General features: G+C 36.3%; 1 protein-coding gene across 2 annotated transcripts in view; it reads right to left on the bottom strand.

The window, feature by feature from the left end:
* LOC5571596 (arginine kinase) overlaps positions 1 to 24,342 on the bottom strand; it is a 166,945-nt gene that overhangs the window by 77,732 nt on the left and 64,871 nt on the right. Inside the window, exon 3 of one of the 2 annotated variants that reach the window (XM_021841640.1) lies at positions 15,722 to 16,432. The exons of the other annotated variant lie outside the window; for it this stretch is intronic. Within the exon in view, the coding sequence (XP_021697332.1) occupies positions 15,722 to 16,432 (711 nt within the window). The remainder of the gene's footprint in view (positions 1 to 15,721; positions 16,433 to 24,342) is intronic. 2 annotated transcript variants of the gene reach the window in all.

The following is a 24,342-nucleotide window of genomic DNA, read 5'->3' as shown; positions in this document are numbered from 1 at the left end:
CACTACCCGAGCAGATTCGTAATATAAATGTCATGAAAATGATATGAAGTGTATAACAAGTTAAGTCTATGTAACTTTCTCAAGTTGATATTAATTTCATATTAAAATTTTAAGTTTCAACCTAACCTACGATTGCCTTTTGAAAATCTGCGATAATAAAATGAACCAATTTATAATTTTAACGGAAACTAATATAATTAGTTATGATTTGTTAAATATTATTCGAATGTTTACATTATGATAATTATCATATAAAATTTGTATCTCATTTTATGATGTGATTTTAACTCGTTCAAAATATCATCAAGTCAAGTTATTATCATCTAAGAACACAATAACAAGATTAGTTTTCATTTCGTTTTAATTAGTTTCTGCTCGGGTAAACAACTCGAAGAACGGAATACCTTTGAAATGAAATACTCAGGACAAAATTCAAATGGTGTGATTTATCGAATGAATTTCTCCTACCACATCTGCTGCAAGTCGTACTCAAATATTCGTAAGAGCATCCCATGTAATTATGGGGACCTACGTGAGAAATCGCCAAATCGACGACATCCTATGAGACGATATTCAAATATGATCGCTGTAGATAGATGTTATTCCATATCGCACGACTGAGTGTGTTTTGCTTGAATACCTCCACCGCGAAACCAGAAATAGCTTCAACAAGCGGCATCAGTGAGAAACAACACAAAAGCAACAAGAAACACATCTGTCAACGGTTCTTCATCAGTTGTTCGGTCGTCTGTTTATTTCCGAAAATTGCTCCGAGGTGGGTTACATCAGAGCGACAAACGGAGGAACCGACAGATTTGCTTAGATTGTGGCGGGAATAGAGAAGCACGGAAGATGTTGTGGAAGCTCTTAGCAAGATCATCTACTAACTTTGCTAACCAGGACTTGAGCAACTATTGTGCTTATTAAGAAAAACCATGCTAAATTCACTCACTCAGTACCCAGATTACCACTAATATTAATTTTATAGAGTTTACTCTATTACCTTATGAGCCATTGAATTTGGCGAATACAATATATGAAACCTGATGATAATAATTTCGTCTGTATCGTAATAATTTGCTTAAATAGCCACATAATTCAAACTGTATGCCCAAAACAATACTTATCAACAAAGTTTATAATACTTTCGATGCAGAAATAGTTATTTATGCAACAAGTTGCAAAATGATGATTTTTTCAGCACGAGTCGTACATTTATCCAACGAGGCTCGCCGAGTAGGATAAATACGACGAGTGCTGAAAAAATCGAATTTTGCAACGAGTTGTATACAATATTTTTTGCAATAACGGAATATGCCGCTGAAGTTGGATTTTTGGAGACATTTAAAGAAAATCCACATGGGCATCCATGCGTTGCGGCAACTCCGTATTTCTCAATCAGGTAGGCTGTGCAACGACTGTCACAAATTTCCACACTTTTATTGCTGATTCCACGTTGAAAGACAGGCCAGGTAAGACGCCGCTTACAATTTTCTACCATATTGTAAGCAATTCATGTGCTGAATAACCTGCCTACAAGTATACATGAACCGCCACAGAACGCTCCCGTCTTTTTTGGAAGTGAACTCACAAGTTTTACTGCCTGCTCTACTTTCGCAAAACCCAGAATCCCTCACGGTCAACTAGCTTCTGATTCTAAGATCCTAATTCGACTCAATTCGGTTCGTCAAATGGATGTAGAATCAGAGCTTAGTCAACTAAGTCATTGAGGAATTCAGAGCAATTCAATGAATGATGTATGGAGGTGATCCGATTTCGATTTGAGAACTTCCAGGACAGTACTGAAAAGTGCTACTTTTCGATACTGTTATCGGTAGGAAAAGTAGGCCGTTGTGTTGGTCATTTCCTTGATAAAAAGTAGGCCAATATGCAACCGAATCGCAATTTTTTTTTTTATGTTTTAAAAAAGTTTTGTACTTTCCCATACAAGAGAAACGAAGAATTTTGTATGGAGATATCAAGCATGTTGAAAAATTCGGTTGAATCTAAATTTAGTCGTGCGATTTCAACCAAATTATGTCTAAAATGAAAGTTTAAGTGCAAAATCGCATGCTTGGTGGATTAGATCACAAAAAAGTTTGATAAATGATACATTAAATTTTATGTAAACATCGATAAAACCACTGTTTTATACAACTTTGGCGATCTGTAGCTACAAATTATGATATGCTGGAACATTTCTGAAAATGGCACACATGGCGAGACACATAATTTGAGCCTTGAGACACGCAAAAATTTTATTTTTTTTATGCTGTGTTAGACTCGAACATTCATATCAGCTTTAATGTCTGCAGAAGAAATTATTTTATGCCCCGTCAGATGTTTGATTTGCCACTGATCTCTCAGTGTTCCACTAGACTGGCAGTAATAATGCTTCGTGGCATTCGTAGATATTACAATGTCACAGCCTACGCGATCGAATTTGGTTGTAAACATTCGACGTAAATCCTATCGTACCATATACCATCCGGACCACTAAATCATTTTTTTCACAAATTTGTTCGAGATGGATAGGAATGACGTCGTCAAGTAGCTGTCAGTTTTTGGAATATATCATCTTCTAAATATAGCATACCGTGATACACATAGATGTCGCCCACGTGGTTTCTGTTGAAATGTTTGGTTGTGCTTTTGAAAATGATCCAGCTTAAACGGAATTTTTCGTAATAGCAAAAAATGTTGTATGCAGCTCGTTGCAAAATCAGATTTTTAAAACATTCGGTGAGCCTCGTTGGATAAATGTGAATCTCGTGCTGAAAAAATCATCATTTTGCAACTTGTTGCATATATACCTATTTTAGTTGCAAAGGTCATGTCGTTTTCATAATCCTAGACTGATAAAGCCTATCTGAATTTCCCCCCAAATTCTTTATTTTCAATAATTAACTTTCAGTATGATCTTACTTTACTCGATATTCAAGGGAATATCGAGTGAGGGAGGTATTGAGTTACAGAACACCAAACCAGTACAAATGTGATTCTTAGGAGCATTCAAATACTTAATATTTTAATTTTACTACATTTTGTTCCCTACCGAAATAAACTAGCACAGGGCTAAAAATCTCGTTAATAAAGATAAAAGAATGTTCCCTAATTTTTCCACATTACTTAAAAAAAACTTATTACAATTTTGCCCAAGCACTTTTGATTTTTCTATATATAACGCTGGAAAAAAATCCATCTAATCTAAAAATATCTAATTTTTATAAGAGTGACCCATCAGATATTGCTTCAGGAATGCCAACAGATAATATTTTAATAATTGCACCATTTACTCGGTATTTTTTTCTAGGAAGATACTCTCTGTTTTACTTCGAATAACTTTCTCAAATAAAGCTAGAAATTCTATCATAAATTTTGTTCAATGTAATCCAGAAATTCAGTCAGAAAACCATCGAAAATATATCACTCCATAAAAATATGTACCGTAAAACGGGGTAACTTTGATAATGCGGGTAACTTTGATAGTTCGAGACCCACAACATATTAAACGAAATAACGAAGTTTCTGTTAATCAGTTAAGCAAAACGAATGCAAAAGTAAAGAGTATTAGTATGACACTTCATGTCAAAGCTATTTTCATTGGAATCAAGTGCATTTGAGGCTTTTTATACGAATATTAAAAATTGACACAATTTTAGCATTTTCGAAACGCTTACAAACAATCTGTTCTACGATCACTATTTGATGTAGTTTTGAATAGTTGGCCACTTATCTTTGACAGCCTAGTTATCATAGAACTTGAATACGGTCTCTTAGCGAATATAATAATCTCTTAGCGAATAGCATTTTCACAAACTGGGACCATTTTTGTAATCTAAGTCAGAAATTTCCATATAACGTTAAACGCCTAGAGGTATGCAATGCCCTACAAATGTTCGTTATTCATTCAATTTTGTTCGATTCATACTCCATTATCAAAGTTACCCCAAAACAGAAAACCAACTTTCGATTATATGAAAAATTATATATCCATTCATAATAAATCTTTTGGAAATCTATCGACTGCAATCGATAGCTAGGATGCCAGTACTTGTTTTAAAAATATAAATTATTATTCTTTGAAACAGCAAGCATAAATATTCAAGTTTTCTTCGAAAAAACTATCAAAGTTACCCCGTTTTACGGTATTCATTTTTCAGTATAAAAATCCGTTTGGAGTTTCTGAAAAATTCTGACTCTCTGAAGAAAATGTTGAAGACATATCAGGAAGAATATCTAGAATAATCCAGAAGAAATCTTTTGAAAATAATTTAGAAATCACTGAAGAATTGTTACATTACAAAGATACATTCTTGTTCAAAAATCCAGGGAAGCCTTAGGAGAAATTTCTGCTAAACTACGAAAAAAACTGATGTTATCTGTTGAAAATTTTTGAAAAGAATCCCTGCAAGAGTGTATAGTGTATTTTAGGATTTTCAGGAAAATTTGTGAAGCTTCTGAGTTTCTTGAGAAATTTGCAAAACACTTTCCCGAAAAAACGCCTGTATACGTTGCTGCAGATCATCCTAAAGGAATCAAATATAAAGCTTCTGAAAATGCCACACATCGTGTGAGATAAAACGATAGATCCACGAAAATCACAATAAGTACAATCATCAAAACTTCATTGAAAAAACTATGAAGTTTGAGCTTGAGCTTGATTAGTCACCCGTGATTGCTACTCCAGTATCGCCAGATCAGCTGTACTTACACAATGAACCAACCGGATGAATGTTTGGGAATAACAGACACCCTCAATGTATAAGTGCTGGTGATCTTCAATTTTAGGCAACAATGGCGCCTGCCATATCAGAACGCTGACCAATTAGGGGAAAGGAGAGATTGATGATGCATTTAAAAATCACCCACAGTCGACTGGATATACTCCTGCATTTACGCCAATTCATGCGCGAAGGTGTAGGGGTGGTAATTTTATGGTAGAGAGGCTTGCTGTTTGGTTAGCAGACTGCCTGCCTATGTATCAGGCGTAAGGAAAGGCATGCTATAATAGGGCGGTTCAAATTCAAAAAAGTTTGAAAATCCATTATCCCATATCCTAATTACCATTTTTACCATAAAAATAGTGTTCTGTGAAATTTTCAACTTTTTCGGTGGTGATTTAAAGGTTGTCCAAAGAGGGGGATCGAAGTGACGGACACGAAATTTTTTCATTCAAATTAATATTTTCATTCTTATTTCTTAGATTCTTTAAACTGTATGATGATTTATTTTTTGCTTCTATTAAAGTGAGAGTGTAAATGAAAACAGATCCTTCGACCTTGACGCTTGCTCCTGCGGGGCGGTAGATGAGGGCAGGATCAATCGTGTTGCGCGCCGCTCGCGTAACACGGTGGAATAGCATTCTGGAGCAACTTTCCGGATGAACGGGAGGTGATCGAAAGGTGGAAACAGCACTACGTTGAACACCTGGATGGCGCAGAGAAAGCACAGAGGGTTGGGGAAGCGAAAATGATGGCTACGTCAGCACAACGGATAGATGAAATCAACCAGTTCCACGATGGCGCAAGGCCACTCATGCAATCATCGTAAACTCTACCTTTAAAGTGCTATCCCAGATTATCTTCCGTCGTCTATCACCTATAGCAAACGAGTACGTGGGAAGTTATCAAAAAGATATCACGACGGTCGCTCGATATTTTCCGTGCGGCAAACCCTCCATGAATACCAGATCCCTACGCGCACTACCTGTTGAATGATTTCAAGGAGGCATATGACACTATTGACCGTGTAGAGCTATGCAAGACAAGAACAGCTTTCCCGGGAAGCTTGCAAGATTGATAAGAGCAGCGAGCAAACTGCGTGAAGATCTCGGGCGAATACTCCAGTTCATTCGAATCGCGCCGGGGATTACGGCAAGCACTCTCGTACTTGCTTCGTCATGCGAAGAGCCGGACTTAACAATCGAGGCACGATTTTCACGAGATCCGGACATTTTGTTCGCTTCGTAGACGACATGGATATAATTGGAAGAAAATTTAATTTGTTAACCCGCTTGGTGCGCGAAGTAACAAAAGTCGAACAAGTGGTGAATTCATCAAATAAAGTATATACTGGTAGGCGGAACTGAGCGCGAGAGGTCAAAGCCCATGCGACGGCAAACCCAGTATCCTGAAGGTGGCCAAAGCTGCAAGTATACGCTGGGCAAGGCAGGCTAGAAGAATGCCGGACAACAGCCCTGTAAAGATGGTGTTCGCTACGAATCCAGTTGGAACAAGAAGTGCAGCGGGTGCAGCGAGCTAGGGGGTCGTCCATTTATTACGTAAGGGGTTATGGGAAAGGGGAGGTGTTTGAGATTTTAAATTTTCCTACAAAAAATCTTAGCATGGGGGGAGAGGGCGTTTTAAAACCGCCCCTAGGTGGATTGGTCAAATGCACCAGGATCATGATGAACTGAATGAATTGGTGAAATATTGTTGGTGAGGTTTTATCAAGTTAATTGATGTAGAATTACACAAATAATAATAAGTACCTAATAATCCATCAACTATGGATTCAAATTTGGGAGTGGAACTTAAGATTTTTACACCACCGTACGTAATTTTCTTTAATCTTAACATCGACAACATCAAGGTTGTCGATCCTAAAATCCATATCGTTACATTCAAGAAACGGAGTCCTGACAAGCGTAGTGAGGGATTCCACGGAGGCATGCAAGTCGATTCTGATCGACCATTTCAAAAATATCTGAAACTTTGCACAGTTTTTCAGTTCCATCTAAATCGTCATTTTACGATATCAAATCTTCAAGTTGAGTCACGACTAACTTTTCAAAAGGGTGTATGTGAAAATGGTTCAAAAATATTCAAAAAGCTGCACAGCAAAAACGGTTCGTTCGATTGTTAGACAACTAAAGAAACAAAGTTAGACAACTAAATAAAGATTCCAAAAAAAATACACACAGTAAAAAAAATTTTTTTTTTTGCATTAAAAAACATCATTTTTGCTAGCTTAGACTGACTACACATATCAATGGTTGCTATTCCGTGATTGACCGAAGTCAGTGAAAATGCACAAAGAATCAACTAGAAGTTCAGCTGGGATAGGCCATAATCTTCTTCAGTGTGCATAATTCAGTGCCTCTATTTATACAAGGTCAATAACGGCGCCGGCCACGTCCTTGCAGTCAGGTGGGATTGAGGGAAGGAATGTTAGTGTGTAACCTTTGCTATTTGGAGACCGTGTTTGCCTCTGCATCTCCACAAAGGTTACTGGGAGGGATGTTTGTTAATGGGGAGGATCGTTGGGTCAAAGGATTCACTTTGATAAGCGATTAGACCATGATAAACAATGATTTGTGAGATATATACATGCTTATACGTAAATATAATTGTTCATATAATTTCTATGTAGAGGAAAATTATGCCGACACTTGAGGTGACGAACCATTCAAAGTTTGTTGAACAAATACCTAAATGTAACATTCCTACAGCTGTCAGTACGAAAGCATGTGTTATTATATTTTACTCATTTGAAAAGAAACAAAAGACTCAATTGGTTGGGACATCATAGAACACTCTTATTCTTATGCCGACACTTACAGTGGCGAACCATCCAAAGTTTGTTGAATAAAGTGGACCTTTCGCAAGTCTACACTTGTAGTGTCGAACCATTCAAAGTTTTTTTAATTACAAAAATAAAGGTATATAAGGGGTGTTCTGAAAAAAAAAAAAATGTTAAACATAAATAAATCATGAATCAGAGTTTGTGTCGACACTCACAGTGACGAACCATCCATAGTTTGTTGAAACATCATATTTACATCCCACCATTGTAACGATTAAATGTGCAGTCATACATATTTTATAGATTAGAAATAGTAGCATGAAACGAGCTCACCAATTGATCCGTTATCCTTGACTGAGCGGCCACAATCCATTTTCAGCTTCACTCGTTTGCTCGGCTAGCACCCAGAAAAAAAAAAAAAAAAAAAAAAAAAAAAAAAAAAAAAAAAAAAAAAAAAGGCGCGCGACTCGAAAAAAAAACACGGACGACAGCTCGGGCTTTCTTGACGCACTGCCCAGGAGCAAGCGTCAAGGTCGTCGAAAGATCAAAAAGAACGAACCGATCGCGGCACTTTTTAACTTACTCCAACCGAACTCCCCGATCACGCCACTTTTTCACTTACGAGACCGACGCGCGACATGTTTGATCCTGCCCTCGTCGCTCGCTCCGGCAAAAGCAAGCGTCAAGGTCGAAAGATCAAACAGAACTCTGCATTAAAAAACATCATTTTTGTCACAAAAACTCAAATATCTCAAAACCAACGTAATTTTTTGAGGGAAAACGCTCCATTATATTAGCTATCTACCATAAAAATTTGGTGATGGTAAGCCAATAAACAAAAAAGTTATGACATTTCAAATATTTCACAAATTTGACACTTAGTGAAAAAAATTTTTGTTTTCATTGTTAATTTTTTTTTAGGACCGCAGTTTGTTGCTGAATTTTTTGTTAACGACTGCAAAAAGTTTACCTCTTAGAGAACAAGGCGGGTCTATACCCAGGTGATCTAGTATACGTAAAGCAGGTCGGTTTTCTCGGCGCTGGTTTTCTCCACAAAGTTAAAATCTGATTACACCTGGGTATAGACCCGCCTTGGTAGAGAATAGACTTTGTTAATCATATTTGGGAGAAAGCGAGTAACTTCAACAACATCAAAAACATGACAGGTACATACAGTATTGGACAAAACATTTGCAACTTTTTCGATTTTCCATACAAAATGACCAACTTTGGTAAGCTAGATCTCAGTTGTTTATGGACCGATTTGAATGAAATTTTGGCAGAACATCAGATATAACTTGAATTTTAACATATATTTTTGAGTGATTTTTCCAATCACAAGTTCAGTAGCAGTAACGGTTTGACTAAAGTGAATTTTTTGACGATTTTTTATAAATGACATAACTAATTATATTGAAGGAATAGCTTCATGGTACCTTCAGCAAAGTTGCAGATTTTAACGAGATGAACAAGTTTGCTGAAGACCGTTTTTGTGTAGGGCTATCAGATTTTGAGATAAATAGTTTTGAATTTTTCGTCGAATATTACACTTTAGATAAACCGTTATAACTTATAAACTCGTGTTTGGAAAAAATATTCAAAAATATATGTTAAAATTCAAGTTATATCTGATGTTCTGTGAAAATTTCATTCAAATCAGTCCATAAATAACACTGCGGAACACGTTTTTGTCTCCAGCATCAAAATACCTCTGTTTACTTAATAAAGGGTTGCTGAATCCATTGCCGTTTACAGAAATATCATAGCACGTCTAGTTTTTGAGATATTGGTTGTTGAAAATGCGAAAATTGACTATTTCAGCCAACTTGCATGCAAGTTTTCCAGCTTGTAAGGCAATTTATTTACTTAATTTGCCACAGAATTCAAACTTTATGTGTAGAACAATACTTATCATCAAAGTTTGTAATACTTTTGAACCGAAAAAGTTATTTTTTGATGGTTTAGAAAAGTATTGTATTTTGCCATATAAGAGAAACGAAGAATTTAGTATGGAGACTACAAGTATATTGAAAAAATCGGTTTAATCTAAATTTAATCGTGCATTTTCAATCAAAATACATCTAAAATGAAAGTTTAAGTCCTCTTTTGTATGCTAGATGGATAAGATGACAAGTAAGTTTGATAAAATATACTTTAAATTTTAGGTAAACATCGATAAAATCAATGTTTTATACAACTTTGGCGACCTGTAGCTAAAAATTGTGACGTGCTGGGAAATTTCTGAGAACGGCATCAGATTCAGCAACCCCAAATCTACTAGAGACACATAATTTGATCCTTGAGACACGCAAAAATGTCATTTTTGTTGCGCTGTGTAACTGAGATCTAGCTTACCAAAGTTGGTCATTTTGTATGGAAAATCGAAATAGTTGCAAATGTTTTGTCCAATACTGTACCATGAACATACTCACGAAAAAGCTAAAAATATACTACCACTATGGTTATAAAAGATTTAATTGTAAAATTTTTCTTCAGTCAAGCAAACGACACCAAACTAGTCAGTAAAAACTTAAAAGTGATTTTGTTTATTGTAAATCTAACGAGCAACATGAGTAGTCGCTTTCTCAACTGTTGCAGGCCGTTTGCAGAAAAAAAGTGTTCGAAAGAGCTACGAAATCTCACCGAAAGCACCATAGATAAACTGAAAGCGGCTGGTTATGCTCCAATGTCTACATTGAATACAAACTTACGCATTTGTACGTCCTGCCGTTTAAACGTTGACAAACGGGCAATCTGTACATCATCGGTGGATCAGGTTGCAGGAAGTTCGAAAACATCAACAACTGAGGAATTACTAGATGCACCGACAACAACTGAGGAGTTACCAGAAGTACCAAGTTCAGATAGTCTTGCCACGGTACCATCAGCGACATCTGTTTCAACAAATCAATCAGAAGATGAGTGCATCCAGAAGGTCAACATCGAACGAAAAACTTCACTGTTTCATTCCATTGTCAGAAAATAAAATTAAAGCAAAACTATACTCGAACTGTACTGATAATGATGCAAGTGTTCGATATTGTAAAAAAATGGAATAACAATAAATAAATAAATAAGTATTAATAAAATGTTTTCATGATCTCATAACGCATACCCTAATCCAAAACTTTTAAAGTTTATATATAACATTTAGAAACTCATCGATCATACTCTAAAAAAATATATCCTGGTAAAAAAAAATTATTTTCGTGTAATCTGTTAATTTATTTTAATTTATACATATATACATATACATATAATATTTATACATATACATAATATTTATACATATAATATACATAATACTAATGATTACATGAAAACGACTTGTTTAATTCACGCAAGGCCCTTAACAATAAAATCAGCAACAAACTGCGGTTCCCGTAATAATTTACACCGAAAATTTTTTTTTTTTTCTACTAAATGTGAAAATTGTGACATGTTTGAAATGTCATAACTTTTTTGTTTATTGGTTTACCATCACCAAATTTTTATGGTAGATAGCTAATATAATGGACCGTTTTCCCTCAAAAAAATTCGTTGGTATTCCGATAGGGTTTTGAGATATTTGAGTTTTTGTGTCAAAAATTATGTTTTTTAATGCAAAAAAAAAATTTTTTTACTGTGTGTATTTTTTTTTTTTTTGGAATCTTTATTTAGTTGTCTAACTTTGTTTCTTTAGTTGTCTAGCAATCGAACGAACCGTTTTTGCTGTGCAGCTTTTTGAATATTTTTGAACCATTTTCACATACACCCTTTTGAAAAGTTAGTCGTGACTCAACTTGAAGATTTGATATCGGAAAATGAAGATTTAGATGGAACTGGAAAACTGTGCAAAGTTTCAGCTCAATAGAAAAAAATGAATTAAAAAATTTACCAAATTTTGGTGCTGTTGCTTGGAATCACTCTAGTGGTAAACGCGCAGCCACGGTGTGCCAGAAACCGTTATTAACAGAAAAAAATGTCCATGAATTTGTCACCTACCATTCGAAAGATATAGTATTCACGCATCTTTTCAATTTGAAATCATTATGTCGAGAAAATCTGAAGTTACAGTGATTTGTATTTTTATGATTGTTTCTGTGAAGTTTAAATTAGGGCTGATTCATATACCTTCGTTATGCAAGTGTACGTAATTAACAAATAAAAATGTCTTTATGACTGACCCTCGGCATTCAAAAAATATAGTAGTCAATTATCTTAGTTTGAGATTATTATATCAAAAGACAACATAACTAGAGTACTTTGAAGTGTTGGAGTCATTAAGATTTTTTTTCAATCGTCTAAAATAGTGTTCGCAACACTTAATTTCGACACAAATTAACTTAACAGATTTGCATTCAACTTATATTTCACATTGAAGAAATGCAGTGTTTCGTTAAATCATAAGCAAATGGGTTTGTTTGTGTGAATTTGGTTTCATTTCTGCGCGTTTTGCGGGGCAGTGTTTCGTTATGGCCCAAATAAGCATATTGGCGAACCTGAACAATTTGAAAGTAGCACCTTGTTGCTCAGTCGAGGTTGGATTATCAACAAGTGAGATCGTTTTATGCTAGTGTTTCAAATAAGTTAAATATGATGGTTCACATTTTGTTCATGACAGCGAAGGGGATACGTTTATATATGTGTTTGTTCAATTAATAGTTAGTAGGAGTTTTTTGTAGAAATTAACCTTGTTTCATGTTTTGCAAAATATGTAAATGCAACAAGCCTTATATTCTGTTTAGTTCCTAGAATTATTGGATACTATAAGCGTCGACTTTTCCTTTAGATACTGATAGATTACTTTGCGGATTGATGCTGCATGATTTGCATCATGCGAAATCTTTGAATAGTTCGTCATCAAAGGTATCGTCATATTGATTCAGTAATGATGACTTCATTATGTTTTAAGAGAGGTATCACAGGGTATAAACCGTGATGTGATGATCCCTAGGACTATTGTAATGAAGCGTTTTGTTTACCAAGACGAATATGTAATATAACCACTTCCAATTTTCCTAACTCCCATTGACTTCTCGTGGAAGTGCAGAGGATTCCAACGGCTTCCTCAAAGATAGTATCACGTAAATACTTATTCCATATCCCCAATTGACATGTATTCGGACGTATTGAGGCACTCCGATCGATGAAACCTGCAAAGCATGCATCTTACTTTCTTACAAAAATAAGAGAGCAGATGTGTGTACTGGTCGAAAGATCATATAAGATTACCTTTGTATGGGTCCCCTCACATTGCTTAATTTATGGCAATGAGAAGGCGGACTCTCTCGCAAAGGTGGGCGCTGAGGAAGGTGACATTTATGATAGACGAATTTCACACGATGAATTGTTTCATTTAGTACGTCAAAGTTCTCTTCACGGTTGGCAAAGCGATTGGCTAAATGGCCAACTGGGACGGTGGTTACATTCCATAATTCCTAGAGTTTCCTTGCGAGCCTGGTGGAAAGGTTTGGACGTAAGTCGAGATTTCATTCGCGTTATGTCAAGACTTATGTCCAACCATTACTCGCTAGATGCACATCTACACAGGATTAACCTCGCGCTGAGCAATATTTGTAATAGGTGTGGTTCCGGTTATGATGACATCGATCACGTAGTTTGGCAGTGCCCGGATATGGACGCCTCCAGAGCGCAACTTTTGGATACCCTTGCGGCCCGAGGTAAACAACCCTATGTTCCAGTTAGAGATGTGTTGGGCACCCGCGATTTCATTTATATGGTCGCAATTTACGATTTCCTTCGCTTGTCTTGTATAAAAGTTTGATTCTCTTGTGTTCTCTTCTCCAGTTTTTTTTTCTCTGTGTTGTCCCTTTTGTGTTGGATTGAGGATCCTGGCCATCCGGCAGACGAATACCGGCAAGAAATTGGTATCAACGCCATGACACGATAATAGAGCTACCACGCTATACCTCCCGGATGAGCTGCAGAGAACCCTAAACCCAATCCTCACCATGTCCTTCCCTTTCAAAATTGTGACCATTAACCTCGAGTTGCCACGAGTACCCTGGCTCCATCCCATACTAACTTTGGAAATGAAAAAGTAAATAAATTGTAAATAGTACAAAAAACGAACTTCGGCTCCGTAAAGCGTTACACGCATTTGAGCCCCAAATAAACGAACTAGTAAAAAAAATGTATTCGGACGCAGCAGGACGCGGTATTGCTTAGTATAAGGAATGAGAATTCCATTACTTACACACTGAGAGTGCTGCGACTAATCCTAAGTAACATCCGTTGGTTCCTTGTGCATGTATAGTTGCTCTTGTAATAACGGAGAAGCAACAGTAGGCGGCCAATCACGCTATTAAATCACATTGATCAACATATTGATAAGAATTTCTTGCAATTAGTAGTGGTAAAAACATTAAACGTGGTAATTTAATACTCAAAATTTACTTTATTATACAGTCGACTCTCCACATCTCGATGTTCTACATCTCAATATCTCTCCCTATGTCGATGATTGCTTCGGTCCCTTCATTCTGCACACGATTTGTCTCTCCATGTCTCGATATCCTCCTTATCTCGATATATCCATATCTCGATGTGTTCCTGTTGATTTTTCGTTCCCAATTTTCTCTCTATATGTCGATATGAACATTACCAAAGGATACTAGACCAGATTTAAATGATTCTGAACAATTCGGAAACTCGAAATGAAGTTTGTTTGTTTATTATTTTCCTAGTAACGGAGTGATTTTCAATCTAGTGTTCATTAAATTAATGTTCCTTGTCTCGATCACTCCCTATCTCGATGGTCCCTTCGATATCGAGATGTGGAGAGGCGACTGTAGGTCCAAAACTTCAAAGTACTTTTGTTGTGTTGTCTTTTGATATAATAATCTCAAACTAACTGCGAAGATAATTGACTACTATATGTTTTGAATGCCGAGGGTCAGTCCTATGGACATTTTTATTTGTTAATTACGTACACTTTCATAACAAAGGCATATAAATCAGCCCTAATTTAAACTTCACAGAAATAGTCATAAAAATACAAATCAAATTCAAGATAAAGTATTCTCAAACTAGCTCCGAAGATGCTTGAATAATCATCTTTTGAATACCGAATGTCAGTCATATTGACATTTTTATTTGTAAATTATGTGCACTAATATAAAAAAGCCATAAAAAGCTCTAATTTAGACTTCATAGAAATAATGGTAAATATACAAATCACTGTAATTTCAGATTTTCTCGACGTAATGATTTCAAATTTACAGGGAAGATGCTTGGATATCACATGTTTTGAATTTTTTTCTGTTAATAACGGTTTCTGGCACACCGTGGCAGCTATTCAGCACGACCAAGCTGAGGGTCGTAGGTTAGAATCCTGCCGGCCGAGCAGTGTTGTTCAGACTCATTTCCCCGAAAATAACATTTTCCGAACTACGAAACCACGAACTACTACAGCCATGCTATATCCTCCTAAGATAGATAAGCAGATGGTTAAGCTTGAGTACTGCACACAAAATCGATCAATTTTGATCCCGGAGAGCCACAATTCAAGTTTCGGTGAAATGAAATGAGTGAGTGAGTGAGTGCGAATCATTTCACCGAAACTTGAATTGCGGCCCACCGAGATCGAAACTGTCGGATCCCATGTGCAACACTCAAGCCCAACCACCTCCCCCTCCATCTCAGGAATATAACGCACAGTTATAACAGTTCATGGCTTCACAATTCGAATTTCGGGGAAATGAGTCTGGTCAACACTGCGGCCGAGGATCTTTCCGGGCTGCACATTTTCTCGACTTACCTAGGTACAAAAGTGACTTCGTATCTGCCACAAGATATACACATGTAAAAGTGATCAATTGACAAAGAATGCTCTCAATTAAATACTCTTAAGAACACTAAGCTGATAAGAAGCCACTATTCCAGCTAGGACATAAAGCCAGAAAGAAGAAGTACACCCAAGAAAATTCACCATCCGGTTTCAGCCGGTTAATCCGCATTTGTTACCAACAAACGAAAAATATAAATATCGATTGAGCAACACCCGTTGGCCCACAGCCATATTGTCACCAAATTGAGTTGAACCTCGCGAGCTGACCAGCTGTTGCCATTCAATACGATTCAGTCAGTTACTTTTGTGAAAACCCTCCGAAGGTGTTGTTGTTACACGATAGGGATAGACATGTATGTTGTTTACAGCAAGATCAAGCGGTTTTATTTCCCAGTGGCCTACCTTGGCTTAGCCGGACCGGCGACGGCAGCAGATCCGCCACCACCTTCGGCTCTCAGAAAATCAAGGGTCGAATTTTTCACGTTTGTTGCCGGCTTGGTTGTGGTGTTAGTGGCACCGTTGCTGTCGGTTGGCTTTGGTTTTTGCTTTTCGACAATGATGAAGCTGTCCTCGTTGGTGCTGATCAGTTCCATCCCGATGGATGCTGCGGAAGAATGTGAGTTCGAGCTTTCGTCGGTTAGTTTCACAAGATCAACGGGCGCCACCTTGGCTGGTTCGGGCGCTTTCGGTTGACCATTGGTGACCGGTTCCAAAGGTTTGGCGGGCTTGGCGACAGGTGCTGGTTCTACCTTGGGAGTCGGAACTGGTTTCGATTGCTTAATTGGTTCAGGCTTTGGTTCGGGAGTTGAGGGGACTTCAACTTTTGGTTTGGGTTCGGGAACGGTAATCTTTGGCTGTTCAACAGGTTTGGGAGCCGGCGGTGCCGGAGCTGGTTTGAGAATGGGTTTTTCTGTTGGTTTTGGAGCTGGTGCAGGACTGACCTTGGGTGGGACAGGTATGTCAGTGTAAGGAATCGGGTCAGGCGTGGAAGATACATTGGATTCAGTCGATACAGTATCTTCGGGTTTTTCCGATTCAATTGCCGGTTGCTTATCCGTTACTGACTTGCCAGTTAAGAACGTAAGAATTCGATCAATGAAACTAAAACGTTTTCTGGAAATGTAAAGAAACAAAAATAAAATCATAAGAATAATAGATAATAATTTAAATGTATAAAATTATAAATTAAATGCTAATTGGCTGGAATGATGACAAATTATGAACAGAAATAATACAAATGATATGAGGTACATTAAATAATATATGACATACACAAGACAAGGAAAGAACATTAAAACTAGAAGATGAAATAAAATTAAGCATTGGCTTGGCAGTCTGTTGATGAACATATAATTCTGCGCGGCTGTTGGATGCAAAGCATTCTGCAAGGGCGTAGCCAGGTTTTGCATGAAGGAAGCCGACAAACACAGAACGAGATTTCAAAACATATAACTCAGTGTTGAGATTACGGTGAAATTTCACGGTAATCCGTAAGTTTCTTTAAGTGCCGTGCCATATTGCAATATGGGGTGAAATCCCACTCCACATCATATTGTACGATAATTTTAATCTTTACTTTCACTTTTTTTCGACTATGGAACATTCTCGATTGCAAGAAAGGCTCGTTGACTCCAAATTCTTTACGCGATATGCGATTGTCAAAAGGACACCATTTTTCCAAGAATTCTATATAAAGAAACCGCATTTTTTCAAGCATTGACAAACACCTAGTATTGAAAAAATCGACTTTGAAGTTTTTTCAGCATTTTTTATTCCATACAAATTGTATGGGAGTCAAAAAATAAGCGAATCTTCAGAATCGCGTAACAACACCCTTGACAAGCTTGGAGTAGTTTTTTTTTTGTGGTAGAGAAATGGGTGGTAAAATGAAAACCGTGCCTTTTATCGAGAAAAACAAAATTTCGATGAATTTTTATAACGCACGACGATTTGAAGCATAAATAGGAGTGTTCGGGTTGATACGTGAAAATATCAACGAAAACTAAGATTTTAGAAAACCTTATTTGAAAATTAGAACTGACGTAACTTTTAGCTCGAAAGTCATGAGATTTTTCAGTGATGTGAATATTGATATGATGTCAAATCTGATACATTTAGAATTCTTTTTGAATGGGTTACAACCATCAATGGATATATTTTTGGTAATGCAATGAAAATTTTCAGAAATATTTGATTTGCTCACGTTTTTTTTTGCACGATGTTCATTTTGCCACCAATAGCCCACATAGTGCAGGTAAAATAAACATTTGCACCGTTTTTTGCTAGCGATAAAAATTTGTGAAAATTTAGCTATTTTAGTCTGAATTCGTGTCGCTGCTATAGATAACATCCCTAGTTTCGATGATGAGCGATAGAACTTTACAAATTACTCGTTTTTCTATCAGAAACAAGATGATATCCTTAAGGTGTTCATTTTACCACCCCTTCCCCTAGGACACCGACCAAAATGTAACTTACTTTTAAACGCAAAGTTGGACCCCTCACTTGCGTTCTGCAATATCGATTAATCTACAATATTTCCCAACACGTTTTCCGGAGAACTCCTTCGTAAAAAGTTACAAGAGTTCCACCAACTTCAACCGTTTGGGATTTTGTTTAGATATTCATTTATTTATTCAAGTGTTCGCTCTTCACACTCTTCTGCGATAAATTTTATTTATTGTTTTTGGATCCCTCCTTCCCATCTGATATCTACCAAGCGGTCTCGGACAAAAAAGAAAATACAACAGTTTAATTCTAAATTTTTGAGCCAAATCGTCTTCGGCAACACTCAATCGAATAAAACCTTCTTATTGGATTCAAGTAACTCAAAATCTTTTTGAATGTCGTGAATTCAACTCCATCATATCCGTCAATATGTTGGTTTTTTAAAATTTGAGAAAAATTGCTTTGCGTTGATAGTTTTTAAATTTGGAAAACATCCTAAATCTTACAAATCTTCTAACGAATATGAACATGGAGCAATATCTTATGTGTTGAAGACATTTCTGACAAGATTCCAAAAAAAAAACCTTGAGGTATTGCTGACGATTATTAAAGAAATTCGAAGTACACCTAGGTGGGATTCCTGCGCAATAAGTCCTTTATTAAATTCTTCGTCGAATTCTCTGAAGAATTTTTGGGTGAATTCATTTAAGATAACTTGGTGTAAACCTTTTGTGTTTTTTATTATACGGTATCGGACATATAAAATGCACTAAGGGGTCATGCACAAATTACGTCACGCTCCAAGGGGGGGAGGTGGTCGAGCCAAGCGTGACAAGCCTTACAACATTTTCGGAGGACTCATACAAAGGGGGGGAGGGGGTCGAAAAAGTTGAAATTTAGCGTGACATAATTTGTGTACCATCCCTAAAGCCATTTTCCCAAACAAAACGTTGACTGTTTTGTCGCCGTTTCTCAACAGATTCTTTTAATTTTTTCTGTGACGATCTACAAGTTATCTATATTTTTGAAAACTATTGTTTCTTAGTGCAATTCTTATGTTAAAATTCAACCTATCTGTAACTTTTGAATCAATAGTTTCACACAACTTTTTCAATAGTTTTAGAAAATTGAGGTAATTTGTAGTTCGTTACAGAAAAAAATGAAATGAATCGGTTTCTTCTGAGAAACTGCGGAGATATAGCTCTCTGAAGTTGACCATTATGTATGAGAAAACGGCTTTGGTGCATTTTATTCATCCGATACTGTCTATCGTTTGCGATTCTACCATTACCCCGAATGCCATTTCTACGAATTCTATTACACCGAATGCCACCACTCCGAATTACAATATTACGGGGCAATGTCATTCCAGGTATTTGTACATTCGGGGAAATAGCATTCGGGGTAATGGAATACGGGGTAATGGAATTCGGGGCAATGGTACATTCGGGGTAACGGCATTCCGGGTAACGGATTTCGGGGTAATGGGGTAGAATCTTTGCATAATGCTCTGCGGCCTTTTAGTAAAATCATCAAATAATATCGATATTGAAGATATTTTTGAGAAATTCAAACACAAGATTAATTTCAGAAGTTAAAAAGTTTCCATCGGTCAGGGATGAGCGAGGCAGAAATAAAATTTCCATAAATGATACCATAATATAATTAAAAAAATAAATAAATAAGTGATGAAAACCATTTTTCAATAATCAAGTCAATCTACTTTTTTCATTGCCAAGGGGTCGTTGTAAATGAAATTCTGTTGCCATGCCTGGAGGCATTGAAGAGGTTTCCGAAGAGTTTGATAATGACATTTTAGAAAACCTTTTGAAGAAATCCACGAAGGAATTTCTAATGGAGGTAACTACTTATGTTTAATATCTGCAGGATTTTATTCAGGAGTTAATACATGATTTGTTCCAATTTCTACAATAATTCTAGAACATGGCAATTGATGAAAACTTGAAGAAATTCATAGAAATGTATTTAGAGTAATCTCTTGTTGCAATATTGGAGAAATCAATCAATCAATCTATCTATCTATTTATATATCATCTATCTTCTTCGAGATGAACCAGCATTGGGCTGAAATTCCTCATGATAAAGAGCCAATCGATCAAATTCTATCTTCTATCTTCTCTATCTTCTCTATCTTTTCTATCTTCCCTATCTTCTCTATCTTCTCTATCTTCTCTGTATTCTCTATCTTCTCTTCTTCTCTATCTTCTCTATCTTCTCTCTCTTCTCTATCTTCTCTATCTTCTCTATCTTCTCTAATCTTCTCTATCTTCTCTATCTTCTCTCTCTTCTCTATCTTTTCTATCTTCTCTATCTTCTCTATCTTCTCTATCTTCTCTATCTTCTCTCTCTTCTCTCTCTTCTCTCTCTTCTCTATCTTCTCTATCTTCTCTATCTTCTCTCTCTTCTCTATCTTTTCTATCTTCTCTATCTTCTCTATCTTCTCTATCTTCTCTCTCTTCTCTCTCTTCTCTCTCTTCTCTATCTTCTCTATCTTTTCTATGTTCTCTATCTTCTCTGTCTTCTCTGTCTTCTCTATCTTCTCTCTCTTCTCTATCTTCTCTCTCTTCTCTATCTTCTCTATCTTCTCTATCTTATCTATCTTCTCTTTCTTCTCTATTTTCTCTGTTTTCTCTATCGTCTCTATCTTCTCTATCTTCTCTATCTTCCTATCTTTTCTATCTTCTCTATCTTCTCTATCTTCTCTATCTTCTATCTTCTATCTTCTATCTTCTATCTTCTATATTCTATCTTCTTTCTTCTATCTTCTATCTTTTATCTGAGCCATTCTCGTCGAAACCAATTTTATGTCGTTGATGGCTAGTTTTCGATAAAACTTAAGGGTTGTCCTTTCGATTTTCTCAAATTGGTGGACCCCTCGTACGCCTGCTAGCTAAACAGTTTGCGAAAAAGCCCATTTTTTGATAAATCTTGGGTATTTCTTCACGTGATATGTCTTATATTTCCCTTGGAACACATAGCAAACTTAGTGGCATTGTATGAGGAAAAATATAGCTTTCATTTGAAGTTAAAAATAATTTGGCGGCCATTTTGAATTTAGCCGCCATCTTGAATGTTATAAGAAAAATCGTTTTTTACCATTAGCGCACCGCTCGTTTTGAATTCTGAGATCATCATCAGAAAGCTGAGGAAAAATTGCGTAAGATAGGCTACAAAAACTAGGTGAGCAATGGTATTTACCCTATGAAATGAACGATTTTCTAAATCATGTTTTACGATTTTGACGTATATGACGAGTGCAATCAATGCAAACATTATATTTTTTACTACAAAGAAACTAGTTTTTAATCGTTGGTGTTTTATTCGAGTCGAGTGAAGAATAAGAGTATTATTTTGAGTGGTAAAATCAGGTGGCCAACTTGGATTTTGATGCCATCTTGATTTTAGGTAGTAGAATTAATTTTTCACCTAGATACCACTCAACATGTCGAATTTAGAGGTTACCAAGAAAAACAAGGTTACGTATACTTTTCTTCATATTGTTCTTCATTATCCTGGCGATACGTCCCTACCGAAACCGAGCCTGATATTAGTTATAAATACAGGTTATTAAATAGGAATTTTGTTTTATAATTCAATTTGTCATAACAGAACAATTCTTCGACATATCTTTGAATTTGATTGAAATTAACAAACTTCTTTTTACCATATGCATTGTCGTTCATTGAATGAAGTTTATAAATTGCGCTTTGGGACATTAGTAAATCCTTTGTTAATATCTGTAGTTTTAACGTAAAACATTGCCAGAAGTGCATTAATTTAGAATGGAAATCTTTAGTTTTTGAGCAAAAAAAATCCTTGATTTTCTGAGCCATAAGGCATCGATTTTACTACCGCCCAACATGCATGTGAAAAATAGAGAAATTGAAAGATGAGAAGCAGGCTTTGTTCTAATGTGGATGTGATGCCGAAACGCAGGTGTATAATTTTTGAGGTTGGAAAATCCGACGGCCAACTTGGATTTCGACGCCATCTTGGTTTCTAGCAGTTGAATGATTTTTTACCATCTCAGCGTTCATCATGTTGAATTATGAGGCCTCCGTTAAAAAAAAACAATCAGATTCATTCTTTCTTATCTTATCTCAGCTGTTCAACTGATTTTTCATTTCTATCAATGGTTTTAGACCAAAGGAATGAAAGAAATAATGCTATTTTTCAACTCGAAGATATGCAGAAGAATCATTCAGGTAGCAAATAAGCGTTAAAAATCCTATTTGATAATTTGTTGCTAGTTAAGCTGAGGGACTGGTTCTGTTCTAGCAGGGATGAAACGTCAGGAAACAGAAGAACAAGGAGGAGAGTAAGTGTAACAGTGGCATTAAAATTCAACATGTTGAGTGCTAACAAGGTGAAAACTCATTCTACTACTTAAAACCAAGATGGCGTCAAAATCAAAGATGACCGCCAGATTTTTTCACTCAAAATAATACTCCTATTCTTCATCTGAATCGAATAAAACACCAACAATTGAAAACTTGTTTCTTTGTTGTACAAAAAATAATGTTTGCATTGATTGCACTCCCCATATACGTCAAAATCGTAAAACATGATTTAGTAAATCGTTCATTTCATAGGGTAAATACCATTGCTCAACTAGTTTTTGTAGCCTATCTTACGCAATTTTTCTCAGCTTTCTGATGGTGATCTCTGAACTCTAAATGAGCGTTGCGCTAATGATGAAAAATCGATTTTTCTAATAAAATTCAAGGTGGCGGGGAATTAAAAATGGCCGCCATTTTTTTTAACTCCAAATGAAAGCTATATCCTTTCTGATTCCAGGAGGCTATCAAAATATAACAGTTAATGTTATTTCATGCATCTTTGACTCCGGGTGATCGCTGAAATGGGTTTTTATTTGAGCGGGATAATACTAAAACTTCATATTTGAAAACGATCTTCGACAAAGTTGTAGTTGATAAGTGCATCTATCAGTATCTACTCAAAACTGACGCTCAAGGGCAGGCGATTGAACAATATACCGGGTACCCCCGTTGGTTTGACCACATTTAATCTGAACACTTTTTAATCTGTATCCCGCTAATTTGCACATCGTTCAGATTAAAAATGATTCAAACGTCATTTTGTTCATGGAACGGACCGAAGTGTGATGGAACGCCGTGAAACGGAACGCAGAATCAAAGCACAACAGTGAAAGAGGTAACCATAAACATGTTTCTAGGGTGACTAGATGTTCAAATTAAAATGAACCCCGATGGTTTGCCTGAGGTACCGTTCAAATTAGCGGGGGTGCACGGAACTTGTTTTTTTTTTTCATTTCCAACCAAACTTTAACCTTTTGTAGAGAGAGTTCAGTTCCAATTTTCAATTATCTGTTATTTTTGCCAACGATAAAACTCAACAAGTAATAAAGTGTCCTTTCGTTTTTGACAACAAATACGAAAATTTTATGTTACCAAAATCTACAAGTAATGATTTGTATTTGAATTAGAAAATCATACGACCCTGTAAATAAATTAATAAATAGATGCAAAAATAATATATAAGTGATATTTTCAATGAATGAATGTATAATTACATAATGCTAGCTAGCTTTTTTGCAGTATACTGAATATTTCAAAACGCCTCAGAAAAGGATTCGCTTATACTGTATAGTTTACAGCGTGAAAATAATTGGCAGCCACATGTTGGCCACGAAACACGAAGCGTCCCGCCTCATCATTTGAAATTTACCGGTGAGATAATCTCACAATCTTTTATGCACATCAAGTGAAATAAAAAATGAAAGAAACACAACACACGTTCCTGCCAAAACCGAGTTCAAGGCCAGGGACGTTGTTGGCGATATCCATTATCGAGTAGCGAGCGTCAAAAAAATATTCTGTCTGTCGCATCTGAGGTTGACACCGACAAAAAAAAACGCGTAACTTGCGTCTTTGCAGTGCATATTTTCTCACTGTAGGAGATTTCTTCTTGTTTGAGAATTATTCACAAAACATCTGCATCATAACGGGGTTTGGCATGGCAGTTTCTATGCTAGCATGCACGACGAATACCACAGTTGACAGGGTGACAGTTTTTTTTTTCATACATGTTACATGTTATCGTGCGCGTCAATTGTCACCGAAAACAACCCCCCCTAATGGTGGGTGATAATTGAATGCTCTCGAAAGACGCAAGTGTATTTTTGCAATTTTTGGACGCTAAGTACCGTACCGTCGTCAGCTGTTGTCTCCGAGTGGAAGAACTAAGAATTCAGTTGCCGTTTTGGCAGCCTTTCGTTACGTAAATATATGGGACGTTAATGGTGCACAAAAGCAGCTGTACTTGTCATAAATCAAATGGGGGCGCATGGTTCACATTTTGACGATTCTTTTTACTGGGGAAATGAATGCCACATTTACGCATCTATAATTATCAAAATAATTTATTTATATTGAGTACATTAGAATTTACAAGTTTTGTCACATAAATGCAAAGAATTATACTTTTTTGACAAATTATTAGTGTAGAAATTATCAGTGTCTTAGATTGGAAGGCATGTGACACTGCGTACTATGTCTAGAAGACCAGTAGAA

This window comes from Aedes aegypti, chromosome 2 (assembly GCF_002204515.2).
Source record: "Aedes aegypti strain LVP_AGWG chromosome 2, AaegL5.0 Primary Assembly, whole genome shotgun sequence".
In the NCBI taxonomy this organism is placed as follows: Eukaryota; Metazoa; Arthropoda; class Insecta; order Diptera; family Culicidae; genus Aedes; species Aedes aegypti.
The sequence above is the reverse complement of the archived record's forward strand: the minus strand, read 5'-3'. Positions and strand labels throughout refer to the sequence as shown.